General features: G+C 49.8%; 1 protein-coding gene across 3 annotated transcripts in view; it reads right to left on the reverse strand.

Moving 5' to 3' along the window:
* hhip (hedgehog interacting protein) overlaps positions 1 to 13,117 on the reverse strand; it is a 435,190-nt gene that overhangs the window by 19,268 nt on the left and 402,805 nt on the right. For all 3 annotated transcript variants that reach the window (XM_072496136.1, XM_072496135.1, XM_072496134.1), the window contains exon 13: positions 1,853 to 1,981. In XM_072496136.1, the coding sequence (XP_072352237.1) occupies positions 1,853 to 1,981 (129 nt within the window). The remainder of the gene's footprint in view (positions 1 to 1,852; positions 1,982 to 13,117) is intronic.

Below are 13,117 nucleotides of genomic sequence, written 5' to 3' on the forward strand. Positions count from 1 at the left end.
CCAACGCGCAGGAGGACCGCCTGCAAGCCATCCACAATGACCTCTGCCACCCGGGGGTTACCCGGCTCGTCCATTTCATCAAGTCCCGCAACCTACCTTACTCAACCAAGGAGGTCAAGGCCATGGTCAGGGCCTGCCAAGTCTGTGCGGAGTGCAAACCGCACTTCTACCGGCCAGACAAGGTTCGGCTCGTGAAGGCCTCGGGCCCCTTTGAGCGACTGAGCGTGGACTTCAAGGGGCCCCTCCCGTCCACCAACTGTTATGCCTATTTCCTCACCGTGATCGATGAGTTCTCCCGTTTCCCATTCGCCATTCCCTGCCCCGACATGACCTCAGCCACGGTGATTAAGGCACTGCACAGCATCTTCACCCTGTTCGGTTTCCCCGCTTATATCCACAGCGACCGGGGTACATCGTTCATGAGCGATGAACTGCGTCAGTATCTGCTCAGCAAAGGCATCGCCTCGAGCAGAACGACCAGTTATAACCCGCGGGGAAACAGGCAGGTGGAGAGGGAGAACGCGACAGTGTGGAAGGCTGTCCTTCTGGCCCTGCGGTCGAGAAATCTTCCAACCACCCGCTGGCAGGAGGTCCTACCCGATGCCCTACACTCCATTAGGTCACTCCTCTGCATGGCCACGAATGAGACCCCTCACAACCGATTGTTTCTCTTCCCCAGGATGTCTACCTCCGGGGTCTCGCTTCCACCTTGGCTGATGGCTTCGGGACCTGTTCTTCTCCGGAGGTGCGCGAGGAGCCATAAAACGGACCCCCTAGTTGAAAAGGTCCGACTGCTCCACGCCAACCCCAGTTACGCCGACGTGGAGTACTCCGACGGCAGGCAAGATACGCTTTCCCTCCGGGATCTGGCACCCGCTGGATCCTCCACCACAGACGCCCCTTCCCGCGCCGCTCCCCTGCAGGACCCGTCGCCCCCTACAACACACCCCCTTCCGGCCCTACCACCCGTTGGTGAGCCCCTACCGAGCCCCCCCTTTACACACCCTGCCGGAGCCGGCTCCGCTACCCCCGGCCCTGCCTAGTTCCCCTGCCCCGACCCGGACCGAAGCTCCGACCGCTGTGCTCCCGGATGTGCCCTCAATCGGGACGTCTGTGCCCGCCGCACCACCGCCCGAATTGAGGAGGTCGAGGAGGACGATCCGGGCACCGAGACGGATGGACCTATGATGGCACCTCGCCCCCGCCGGACTCCTTTTTAAACGGGGGGTGAATGTGATGAACGGTTACTGCCTTATCATCATGTAAGGTGATGTCCCCTTTAAGACCGGGCTTGGAACCCTGGGGACTCCACCTCTGGCTCCGCCCATCTGGGAGCCATACATAAAGGCCTGCCTCATGGTCTGTAACAGTCAGCTCTCGTCTCTAGCTCTAGCATAGTTATTAGTCTAATAAAGCCTTCTTTACAGTTTAATTATTGAGGGTACCTCAGCTGTCCTTGTCCTTCTCGGTGGTAGGGGTTGTGGGATTGGAAGGTGTTATCGAAGAAGCCAAATTGCCACAATATTCAGCAGACCTTGCTATTTCAAGAAACTGCATCTTGTATCTAGTACACACTGCTACCAGTGTGCAGCAGTGATGGAGGGAGTGAGTGAATGTTTAAGATGGTGGATGGGGTGCTGACTCTGCAGTCTGCCTGTCGAACTTCTTGAAAGTTGTTGGAGCTGCACTTGTCCAGGCAAGCGGAGAATATTCCATGACACTCATGACTTTTATCTTGTGTATGGTGGACAGGCTTTTTTTAACTGAGTCAGCTGAATCTCATGAACCAAAACAATTTAATGCAAGCTATTATTTTAAAGGCATATATGTTATACTGGCAGTTGAATAATACCTGCCCTTGCCACTCTTTGAATGTTTCTATCCACTTGTTCGCACTGTGGTCCAGTGTAGCTCTCCTTGCATAAGCACATATTAGGCCTCACGCATACTCCACCATGCCGACAAACTGGATCACACTTTGCTGTAACAGCATGAAATGAAAAAAAACTTGTGTTAAAACATCTTCAACTTTCTGAAGGCTACTTATCTTTAAACATGGCATTTTATGTGCACTAAAATAATAATATGATCTAGAAAGGAACTTGTTTTCTTGATTTGGAAACTGCAGTTCATAGTTGTTGGAAATCAGTAATAAATCTTCTGAACTCCTGATCTGGGCCACTTGGTATGAGAAGTGTCAAGTCCAAGCCAGCAACCTCTCTGTTTGGGGATAGAAGATTCTGAACTGCCCAGCTACTACTATCATTTGCCTCCTGGTGGTCATCATTAACCTTCGGCAGCTGCTTGGAAACGGGCCACTTGCCTGTTAGCAGTGAATGATGTGAGGCCATGAGATGGGGATTTGTGAGCGACATAAAACAGAAACAAGAAGAGGGTGTCTGACCTTAGTGATCTGCACATGACTTCTTAAAATTAGTGTGAGGTTTCCCCATCATGCAATTAAATGCTGATTTTAAACTGAATATTTGAATGTTCGACATACTGCTAGTTCAGCATTAAGTAAAAAAAAACTTATTTATGTTCTGTACTTCATTATGTGTTTAAGACAATCTAAGAAAAATGTTGGTGTCACTTTAGATGTTGATTCAACGTTGCATGACTTCCTTTTCACTTTCTACAGCACCGTTACATGGCCTATCTTGAGGCCTTTTTGACCAGAGAAGCGAGGCAAGGTGGTTAACCAAGAAAACCAGAACAAAATTCCACTTTATTTACTCTATGTTTAAAAGAAATGTCCAAATTATTTTACCAAGAAGGTTGCAATGATAATTAGCACAGTGAAGAATTTTAATGGTGATTAAACATTTGTACAATCCAAGTGCCAATCTAAATACTGGAATCCAGTTAACCCGTGGTGAAATTAAAGAAGGGAGTATGTTGTGTAATTTCATCTATTAGGATTATCTAGCTTTGAAGAATGAAGAATAGTGTAACATTTTTAAAAAAAACGCATTTTATTCAAACTTGTATCAAAGTAGGTTACAGCAAATCAACACCCCGGGAAACATTCTTCCCAACAATCAACTATACAGTTTGTACAGATTATCCTCCTTTTTCACCCCCCCTCCCCCGGCGATGATCAGCTCCTCAAACACGGTCACAAACATCCCCCACCTTTTCTCAAACTCCCCTACTGAGCCCCTTAACTCATACTTTATCTTCTCTAACCGCATGAAGTCGTACAGGTCACCCAACCATGCTGCTACCCCAGGTGGCAATGCCGACCCCCACTCCAGCAAAATCCGTCGCCGTGCAATCAGAGAGGTGAAGGCCATGACATCGGCCTTCCTCCTTTCCATGAGCTCCGGCTTTTCTGAAACCCTAAATATCGCCACCAAAGGGTCCGGGTCGACTCCCTCCTCCACTATCCTGGCTAAGACCGCGAACACTCACGCCCAGAATCTTCCCAATTTTTCACAACCCAAAAACATGTGCGCATTATTCGCTGGCCCCCTGCCCATACCTCTCACACTCTTCTGCTAACCCCTGAAAGAACCCACTCATTCCCGCCCGAGTCATATGCACCCTGTACATCACCTTAAACTGTATCAGGCTCATCCTTGCACAAGAGGAGGTCCTGTTTACCCTTCGCAGTGCCTCACTCCATATTCCCCAATTGCTCTCCATTCCCAACTCCGCTTCCCATTTCTCCTTGATCTTCACCACCCGCTCGCCTCCCTGCTCCTCCAGCCACTATATATCCCCAATTCTTCCCTCCCCTTCCACATCCGGAAGCAGCATTCGCTCCAGCAGGGTGTATCCCGGCAATCTGAGGAACACCTTCCAGACCTTTTGTGCAAAGTCCCTAACCTGTAGATACCTGAACTCACTACCCCTCGGCAGCTCTACCGTCTCCCTTAGCTCCTCCAGACTGGCGAACCCTGCCCATACAAAGTCAGAGATGATTGTGTCCACCTTCCGAAAAAAGGCCTTTGGTATAAAGATCGGGAGAGCCTGAAAGATAAACAAGAACCTCGGCAGAATATTCATTTTCATCACTTGGACCCTCCCCGCCAATGTTAAGTGCAGTGTATCCCATCTCTTAAGATCCTCCCTGGCCTCCTCCACCAGCTTTGTTAAGTTCCACTTATGGAGACCCATCCATTACCTAACCTATCGTAAATGGCAACCCCCCTAAATTAGCCCGCTGTGCCAGCTCATTCATCGGGAATACTTTGCTTTTCCCTACATTCAGCTTGTATCCCGAGAACCCTTCAAACCTCCCCAACTGGCCCATAATCCTTTCCATACTCTCCAACGGATCCAAAACATACAACAGGAGGTCATTGGCATAGAGCGACACCCGATGCTCTCTCTGTCCCCTCATTTTCCCCTGTCACTCTGCCGACCCCCTGAGAGCCATCGCCAAAGGCTCTATGGCCAGCGCAAACAGCTGCGGCGACAGTGGGCACCCCTGCCTCGTACCCCTGTGTAAGTCAAAGCTTCATGAGCTCATATCATTCGTCCTCATCCTCGCTCTTGGCGCCACATACAGCAACCGCACCCATGCCACAAATCTTGGCCCAAAGCCAAACCTTCCCAAAACTTCGAACAAGTACCGCCACTCCACCTGATCAAATGCTTTCTCCACGTCCATGGACACCACCACCTCCGGTACCAGAGCTCTCGACGGATTCATCACCACATTCAACAGCCAGATTCATCACCACATTCAACAGCCGTCTTATATTACTCGCGAGCTGCCTGCCCTTCACGAAGCCTGTTTGATCTTCTGCAACCACTCCCGGGATACAATCCTCCATCCTCCCCGCCAACAACTTAGCCAATACTTTCACATCTGTGTTCAATAGTGATATGGGTCTATACGACCCACATTCCACCAGATCCTTCCCTTTTTGGGGGATTAGTGTGATTGCTGCCTGCTTCATCGTCTCCAGCAACTCCCCCTTCTCCAGTGCTTCATTAAACGCCCCCAACAGATGTGGTGCCAGGTCCGCTGCAAATTCCTTATAAAATTCTGCCAGGTACCCATCCAGCCCAGGGGCCTTCCCCGACTTCATACCCCTGATACTATCCAGCACCTCCCTCAGCCCCAGGGGCTCCTCCAACGCCTGCCTCTGTGCTTCCTCCACCTGGGGAAATTCCAGCTTGTCCGGAAACCGCCCCATGTCCCCCTCCACTTCTCCTGGGTCTGCCTCATAAAGTCCATTGTAATACTTTCTAAATGCCTCATTTATCTTCCCCGGCTCTGACACCACATCCCTAGCCCCAGTCCGGATCTTCAATATTTCCTTGGATGCAGCCTGCCTCCGCAGCTGGTGCACCAGCATGCGGCTCGCCTTCTCCCCATACTCGTATTGCACCCCTCTTGCCCTATGCAGTTGCCTTACTGCCCTCCCCGTTGTCAGCCTGTCAAATTGCCCCTGAAACTTTTTCCTCCTCGCCAATCCCTCCACTGTGGGCACCCTCGAATATTCCCTGTCCACCTCCACTATCTCGCTCACTAGACGGTCATGTTCTGCCCTCCTTTCCTTATTCACACGAACCGTATATGAGATGATTTCTCCCCGGATCACTGCCTTCAGTGCTTCCCAAAAAATGTGACCCGACACCTCCCCATTCTGATTGAACTCCACATAATCCCTAATCGCCAACCGCACCTTGAAGAATAGTGTAACTAAAGGTGAGCTTCCTGTATAATTTATCCTTCACATATTAGTATCTTCTTTGGAGGTAAGAGGATCTATCTGCTTGCAATCCAGTGCAGTGACTCTTCCACTTGAGACAACAGATGAGGTTAAGGAGGGATTCTACACCGATCTTGAGCAATTCATAGCCCGATTCCCAGCAGGCGACAAACTGATCTTCCTTCGAGATTTCAGTGTCAGAATTGGGAAGGACACAAATCTCTGGAAGCATTTGATTGGTAAGGAAAGAGTTGGGAAAGCAAGCTTCAATGGTGTCTGCTTCTTAAATGTGACCAAAATCCTGTTCTTCCAAAAGACAAGCGCAACACCACAGTCCAAATACTGACACCTGCTCGACTATATCATCTTTCGTAGAGATGTCGGCATCACCCATGGCATGAGAGGTACTGATGACTGACTGCTGGACCAATAGCCACCTTATGTGATCTACCATTTTCACCAGCCTGGCCACCAAACAACAGAGGCAACAAAAGCAATGCCAAAAGAAAATTAAGATTGAAGGCCTCGAAGATCCCACCAAGGCAGCAGTTCTCAGTGAGCACCTCACTACCAACTTCTCAGCCTCCAAGAACCAGGGGCTACAATGTGCCAATAATGCTTGGTCGACCCTAAAGTCCAGCATAACAAGCACCTGGGAATTGCCACATGGCCTCTCAACCAGGAAACATCAAGACTGACAAAAACAAGGAGATACAGGACCTAATTGAGGGTAGGTGTAAAACTTTCACAGACTGTAAACTTCTCAACATCTCAAGAGAAAAGCAGAGTCTGAAAATGGTGGTACAGCATAAAACCCATCAAGTAAGGAACAAACGGTGGACGAAAAGGGCATGGGAGATCCAATAACTCGAGGACACCAACAACATGTGTGGTTTCTTCAGCGCTATCAAGATGATTTATGTCCCAAACACTCAAGGATCCCTCTAGCTGAGAGCCAAGCATGGAGGGGAGCTCATGAAGGACATGGAGGTGAGTCAATGCTCGCTGGAGAGAACATTTTAAAGAACTCCTTAACTGGGACTCTGCTTTTGACTTCAATTCCCTTAATTCCATTCTTCAATATCCCATCTGGCACAATCTCGGCACCACCCTGGTCTAGAGTGATGATTGAAAAGCAACTTGACGGCTGAAAAACAACAAAGTCTCTGGAGCTGATGGAATCACTGCCAAAATCCAGAAACACGAACATACAAACATCCATACATACAACATCGTGGGCAACACTCCCTCCTATGGGAAGAGGAATGCATGCTAGGGGATCCCAGGGATACTGTGATCATAACTATATTCAAAAAGGGAGATAGGTCCAATTGCAGTAAATACAGAGGTGTCTCCCTACTATCTACCAGATGGAAAATCATTGCAAGAATCCCCCTCAACCTCTTCCCAGTGGGCAAAGAGTCCCATCCTGAATCGCAGTGTGTTTTTTGCCCATCGAGATGCATCACAGACATGGGGCGGGATTCTCCCTTTCTGAGACTAAGGGCGTGATTCTCCAGCCGCGATGTGCTCTCGCACCTCCCAGGGATCTTCGAAGTCCCGCGAGATGTCAGACACGGAACCCTGTCCCAAATGGGCAGGACCGAATGACGCTCGTGGAAGTAGGCCGCAATCCTACTTACGACCTACCTACATGGGATCCAACGGCCTCCCTCGATTCTTCGGCCTCTCCAGAGACGCTGCAGCCGGGCACTGATCAGCGCTGGTCTACGTACTCGGTGGGGGGGTGAGGTCTCCAGGGCCATCGGAGACCCCAGGATGGTGAGGGTATGTGCAGGGTGGCTCCCCGGTCCTCCAGCTGGAACGTGGACACCTGGCTATGATTTCATTTCACATGCAGCAGTTCAAATGGCAGGTACATTGTGAAAAGATATATTTAGATCTCATCTTGGATCTAGGAGATTTGGCAAGGGTTTACGTTTACAGAGGCTGGATTTTCCACTCGAAAGTGAGAATCAGGAGGCGGATTCAATTCCTGGTCAGGAATCCACCTCTGTCAGCCAAGAAGCAGGATTTTCCAGGGACTTGAAGGCAGGCTTGCTGTCCAATTAGGCAGGACCCCCCCCCCCGCGATTCTCCGGCCCGGATGGGCCGAAGTCCCGCCGCTAAAATGTCACCTTTGGGGTGGCGCGATGCCCGACTGATTTGCGCCGCTTTGGGCGCCAGTCGGCGGTCATCGCGCCGATACCGGAGAATTTCGCCCCAGATGTCAGGGTGGGTGAGAGGGAGTGCGGTGGCAGGACTATCTAGTGGGATTGGTGGCATGGCTGGGTGGGGGATTGGGTTGGGGGAGAGGTGTGGAGTGATGGTCGTTTGAGTTTTCCTGCTCCTCCTGGCCTTCCATTTGTTGAGTTTATTTCAAAAGCTTTCATGATTGATTGATACCTAATAGGGAGCCCAAGGTTTGGTTTCAGAGTGTACTCTGCCATCTTTTGTAGTGTGGGCATTAGGCTAATTTTTGCATTGACAGAGAGGGCTTAATGCCTGTTTCAGGCATGGGCACCTCATGATAATATTTTGTTTTTCCCGAATATGGCAGGTAGCAACCTTCCAGCTTCCTGCCCATCATACTGGGGGCTTAGCAGGTCTGTTGTGCTCAAGAATGGATATTGCATGGCCAAATTTCTAGGCCTTTGATCCTATGATCAAGGATATTCCAGATCAGGAGCCACTTTATCAACTACAACATTTTAGATGAATTATACTGTTTGGGTGATCACGATGCTAAGCCATCCAATTACTGAAAATCCTGGTATTTAATCTGGTGAAGGTGGCTGCTGGAATCAGTTACAAAACTTTCAGGTGAACTCTGATCATGATTCGGTGGCCCAACCACAAAAGCGTTTCTACATGCTTAAGGCAAATTATTCTGGCACACACCAGCATTGAGGCAATCATAACTGGATGTCCTGGGAAAGTTCCAGATGGGATTTTTCGAGCGTCACTATCTGACATTTCTTATTATAAAACAAGACTCTTCACAGTATAATATGACTTGGCATTTTCCTGTTCCATTTTGGTCTTATGGTTCCCATAAATCCATGTCTACTTTGCAATATGTCTTTATAGGTGGGAGGTGGGTATAAACAGGAGCTGTCTTTACCAGAGTTCACCTCACTGAGCTGAGGAAATTCTAACTGATGAGCCTCTTTGTGTCTTGTGATGCTCTGACAACATGATAAAACTGGCTGCCTTGATTCTCATGCCCTCCAACATAAAAGGATATTGATTTTCATTGGGGAACCTTAATGCAGCAGACTGAACTTGACACAGATTGTTGTCATTGATGCACCAGTAGGTGTGGGCAGAATAAATGTGTGTTATAGAACTGTCTCCTTAGTTTTAACACCCCCTACTAACCCAATCTGCTAGGCTGAATTATTATCATATTTATTCTTCACATTTAAATTTGCTTACTATTTTTATTGAAGAAAACTTGAAGAAGAAAATTTTGGCTGGGAGCCCATTATTTTCAATACCTTTAGACTACTTTTTCCTTGAGATAGGGGATATATATAGAAAGAGAAAATGACAGGGTTTTTTGGGCGTGTTCTTTAGTTTAGTTATGAAAGTATATTCTGCTTCCTTTTCTCACAAAATCCCACCCTATTTTTAGGTCTTCCTTGAAAATTCTGAGAACTTCATCATCTGAAGGAAGGTCTCAATTGTTTATTTTAAAATAAATTTAAAGTACCCAATAGAGGCAGTACGGTAGCACAAGTGGATAGCACTGTGGCTTCACAGCGCCAGGGTCCCAGGTTGGATTCCGGCTTGGGTCATTGTCTGTTCAGAGTTTGCACGTTCTCCCTGTGTCTGCGTGCGTTTCCTCCCACAGTCCAAAGACGTGCAGGGTAGGTGGATTGTCCATGATAAATTGGCCTTAGCGACCAAAATGGTTAGGAGGGGTTATTGGGTTACGGGGATAGGTGGAAGTGAGGGCTTAAGTGGATCGGTGCAGACTCGATGGGCCAAATGGCCCATGTATGTATGTTCTATGTTCAGTTCATTTTTTTTTTCAATTAAGGGGCAATTTAGTGTGGCCAATCCACCTACTCTGCACATCTTTGGGACGCAGACACGTGGAGAATGTGCAAACGCCACACGGACAGTGATCCGGGTCCGGGATCTAACCCGGGTCCCCAGTGGCTGCACGGTAGCACTGTTGCTTCACAGCTCCAGGGTCCCAGATTCGATTCCCGGCTTGGGTTACTGTCTGTGCGGAGTCTGCACGTTCTCACTGTGTCTGCCTGGGTTTCCTCCGGGTGCCCTGGTTTCTTCCCACAAGTCCTGAAAGATGTGCTGTTAGGTAATTTGGACATTCTGAATTCTCCCTCCGTGTACCCGACCAGGTGCCGGAATGTGGCGACTGGAGGCTTTTCAGAGTAACATCATTGCAGTGTTCATGTAAGCCTACTTGTGACGATAAATATTATCAGTGCTGTGAGGCAGCAGTGCTAATCACTCCGTCATCATGCCGCCAAAGGAAGGCCTCAATTGTGACCATCAATTGAAGAGGCCTTTTTTACGGTGCAGGCAAAATTTTCTAAATACAATAATGGCCTAGAGAAACTTGCTGCCGTGGCAAAAATAGCAGAAATGGCTGAATATTCTAAATCCTGCCCCAAAACATGGTATTTCCTATTTAGGAGGGGCGAGACTGGAGCGTGTCCAGGCTTCGCGCAGGCACGTTTTATGGAGGCAGCTGGCCATTTAAACCATCAGCTGCCTCCATTGAAGTAGCAGTTTGGCAACCCAGGATTGTGAAACCAAACTGGGCAGATTCGACTAGGTAAGCTGGTCTGAACATGATGGATTAATTTGGATAGATAGGGTAGACCTGAGGAGAGTTAAGGTATTCCTTTGTATATGGTCCTGGGACACGTTTAGGAGAGGTAAAGCACCCGTTGGAATTGGTAGAGCACACTTTTAAATAGCTGAAAGTAAACATAACTGTGTATAAAAAGTTCTTCAACTCACTGGAACTGTCAACCTGTCAAATAACTCTCAAATTTATAAACCAGGCTTGTCCAATCTGTAGCTCGCAATGCCCCTTAATGAGGCCCTGGATTGATTGTTTAAAATGCTGGTAAGATGACTCAGTGAGTTTGAAGATTATTGCAGGTGACACGTTGTCCAATCTCAGCCTGTTTCTCTCCCACTTTTGCTGTTGTTAGGCTCAAAGCAGTGAACACCAGCAAATGAAAGTATGTGGAGATCGAGAGTCAGGCTATGGAGCACATGGGGCCTCCGTTCACCAGGCTTTTCCCATGGCTTCTGCCGCTTTCACCCGGTTCCTGGTGCTTTGGTCTGGCTGCGGCCACCTTCCCCAGGTTCTCCCTGCTTCACCCCGGGTTCACCCTGTTTTCCCCCGGGTTCTTTCCATTTCCCCCCCGGTTATTCCCCAACTCTGCCCACGTTTCTGTGGCTCAGCCCGTGTTTCTTGGGCGTTGCCTGCATTGCATTCCCCCAACTCTCAGCAGTCCCCTCGGGTACCCATGTTTGGACTCTACTAGGCCTCAAGGCCTCGCTCCAGGTCTCTCTTCCGTTCTTCTTGCACCTACCTGCCCCCCTCAAGCTGATTAAGTGAGTGAGGGTGTCTGTGAGGGTAACTGAATGAGAGTGAGGGTAGGTGAGTGAGTCTGAGGGCCCGTGTGAGAGTGGGTGACTGAATGAATGAAATTACGTTGGTGAGGGTGGGTGAGTGAGTGTGAGTGGAAGAATGAGTGTGAGCGTGGGTGAGTGTGAGCGTGGGTGAGTGTGACGGTGGGTGAGTTGCGAGGGTGGATGAGTGAGTGCAAGGGTGGATGAGTGAGTGAGTGTAAGTGAGTGAGTGTGAGGATGGGTGTGTGAGTGTGAGGATGGGTGTGTGAGTGCGAAGGTTGGTGTGTGAGTGTGAGGATGGGTGTGTGAGTGTGAGGATTGGTGATAAGTGTGAGGATTGGTGATGAATGTGAGGATTGGTGCATGAGTGCGAGGATTGGTGATGAGTGTGAAGATGGATGTGAGGATAGGTGTGTGAGTGTGCGGATGGGTGTGTGAGTGTGAGGATGGGTGTGTGAGTGTGAGGATTGGTGCAGAAGTGTGAGGATTGGTGCACGAGTGTGAGGATTGGTGATGAGTGTGAGGACGGGTCTGTGAGTGCGAGAATGGCTGTGTGAGTGTGAGGATGGGTGTGTGAGTGCGAGGATGGGTGTGTGAGTGCAAGGATTGGCGATGAGTGTGAGGATTGGTGATGAGTGTGAAGATGGGTGCATGAGTGTGAGGACGGGTGTATGAGTGCTAGGATGGGTGTGTGAGTGCGAGGATTGTTGTGTGTGAGTGTGAGGATGGGTGTGTGAGTGTGAGGACGGGTGTGTGAGTGCGAGGACGGGTGTGTGAGTGCGAGGACGGGTGTGTGAGTGCGAGGACGGGTGTGTGAGTGCGAGGACGGGCGTGTGAGTGCGAGGACGGGTGTGTGAGTGCGAGGACGGGTGTGTGAGTGTGAGGATGGGTGTGTGAGTGTGAGGATGGATGCGTGAGTGCGAAGGTTGGTGTGTGAGTGCGAGGATGGGTGCGTGGGTGTGAGGATGGATGTGTGAGTGCGAGGATGGGCGCGTCAGTGCGAGGATAGATGAGTGAGTGTGATTGAGTGTGGGGGTGGATGAGGGAGTGAGTGATGTTGGGTGGGTGGATAAGGGAATGAGTGAGGATAGCTGAGGGAGTGATGGTGGGTGAGTGAAATGAGGGTGGTTGTGGTGGGAGGGAGGATGGCTGAAGGAGTGAGGCTAGGTGGGTGAGGGGGTGGGTGTAGGAACGAGTGAGGGTGGGTCAGGGAGAGTGTGTGTGTGTGTGTGGGTGGGTGAGTGGAGAGTGAGTGTGGCTGTGGGTGGGAGTGAGGGTGGGTGAAGGTGTGAGGATGGGTGGGTGAGGGGGTGGGTGTAGGAGCGAGTGAGGGTGGGTCAGGGAGTGTGTGTGTGTGTGTGTGTGTGTGGGTGGGTGGGTGAGTGGAGAGTGAGTGTGGCTGTGGGTGGGAGTGAGGGTGGGTGAAGGTGTGAGGATGGGTGGGTGAAGGGGTGGGTGTAGGAGCGAGTGAGGGTGGGTCAGGGAGTGTGTGTGTGTGGGTGGGTGAGGGAGTGAGTGAGTGACTGAGGGTTTGTGATTTGCACACAGACAATGATCCTGAACTCTGCATGTGGTGGATTTCCAACTACGCACGGATTTGACTCGGCAAAACTGTCGCATTGAAAACCCAATTATATGAGTCACTGACATCATTCAAGCTGTAAATATACCATCCAGATGCCTGACTGGCCTAATGTTTGCTGTTAGTGCTCATCCAAATACAGAGGGCGCAATTCTCCCAGCGGGAGACTAAGTCCCGACGCCGGAGTGAAAACCGGAATGTTTCACTCCGGCGCTGGAGGCCGCTCCCAGGGCCCTATTCTCCC

Source organism: Scyliorhinus torazame, chromosome 3 (assembly GCF_047496885.1).
Source record: "Scyliorhinus torazame isolate Kashiwa2021f chromosome 3, sScyTor2.1, whole genome shotgun sequence".
NCBI classification, from domain to species: Eukaryota; Metazoa; Chordata; class Chondrichthyes; order Carcharhiniformes; family Scyliorhinidae; genus Scyliorhinus; species Scyliorhinus torazame.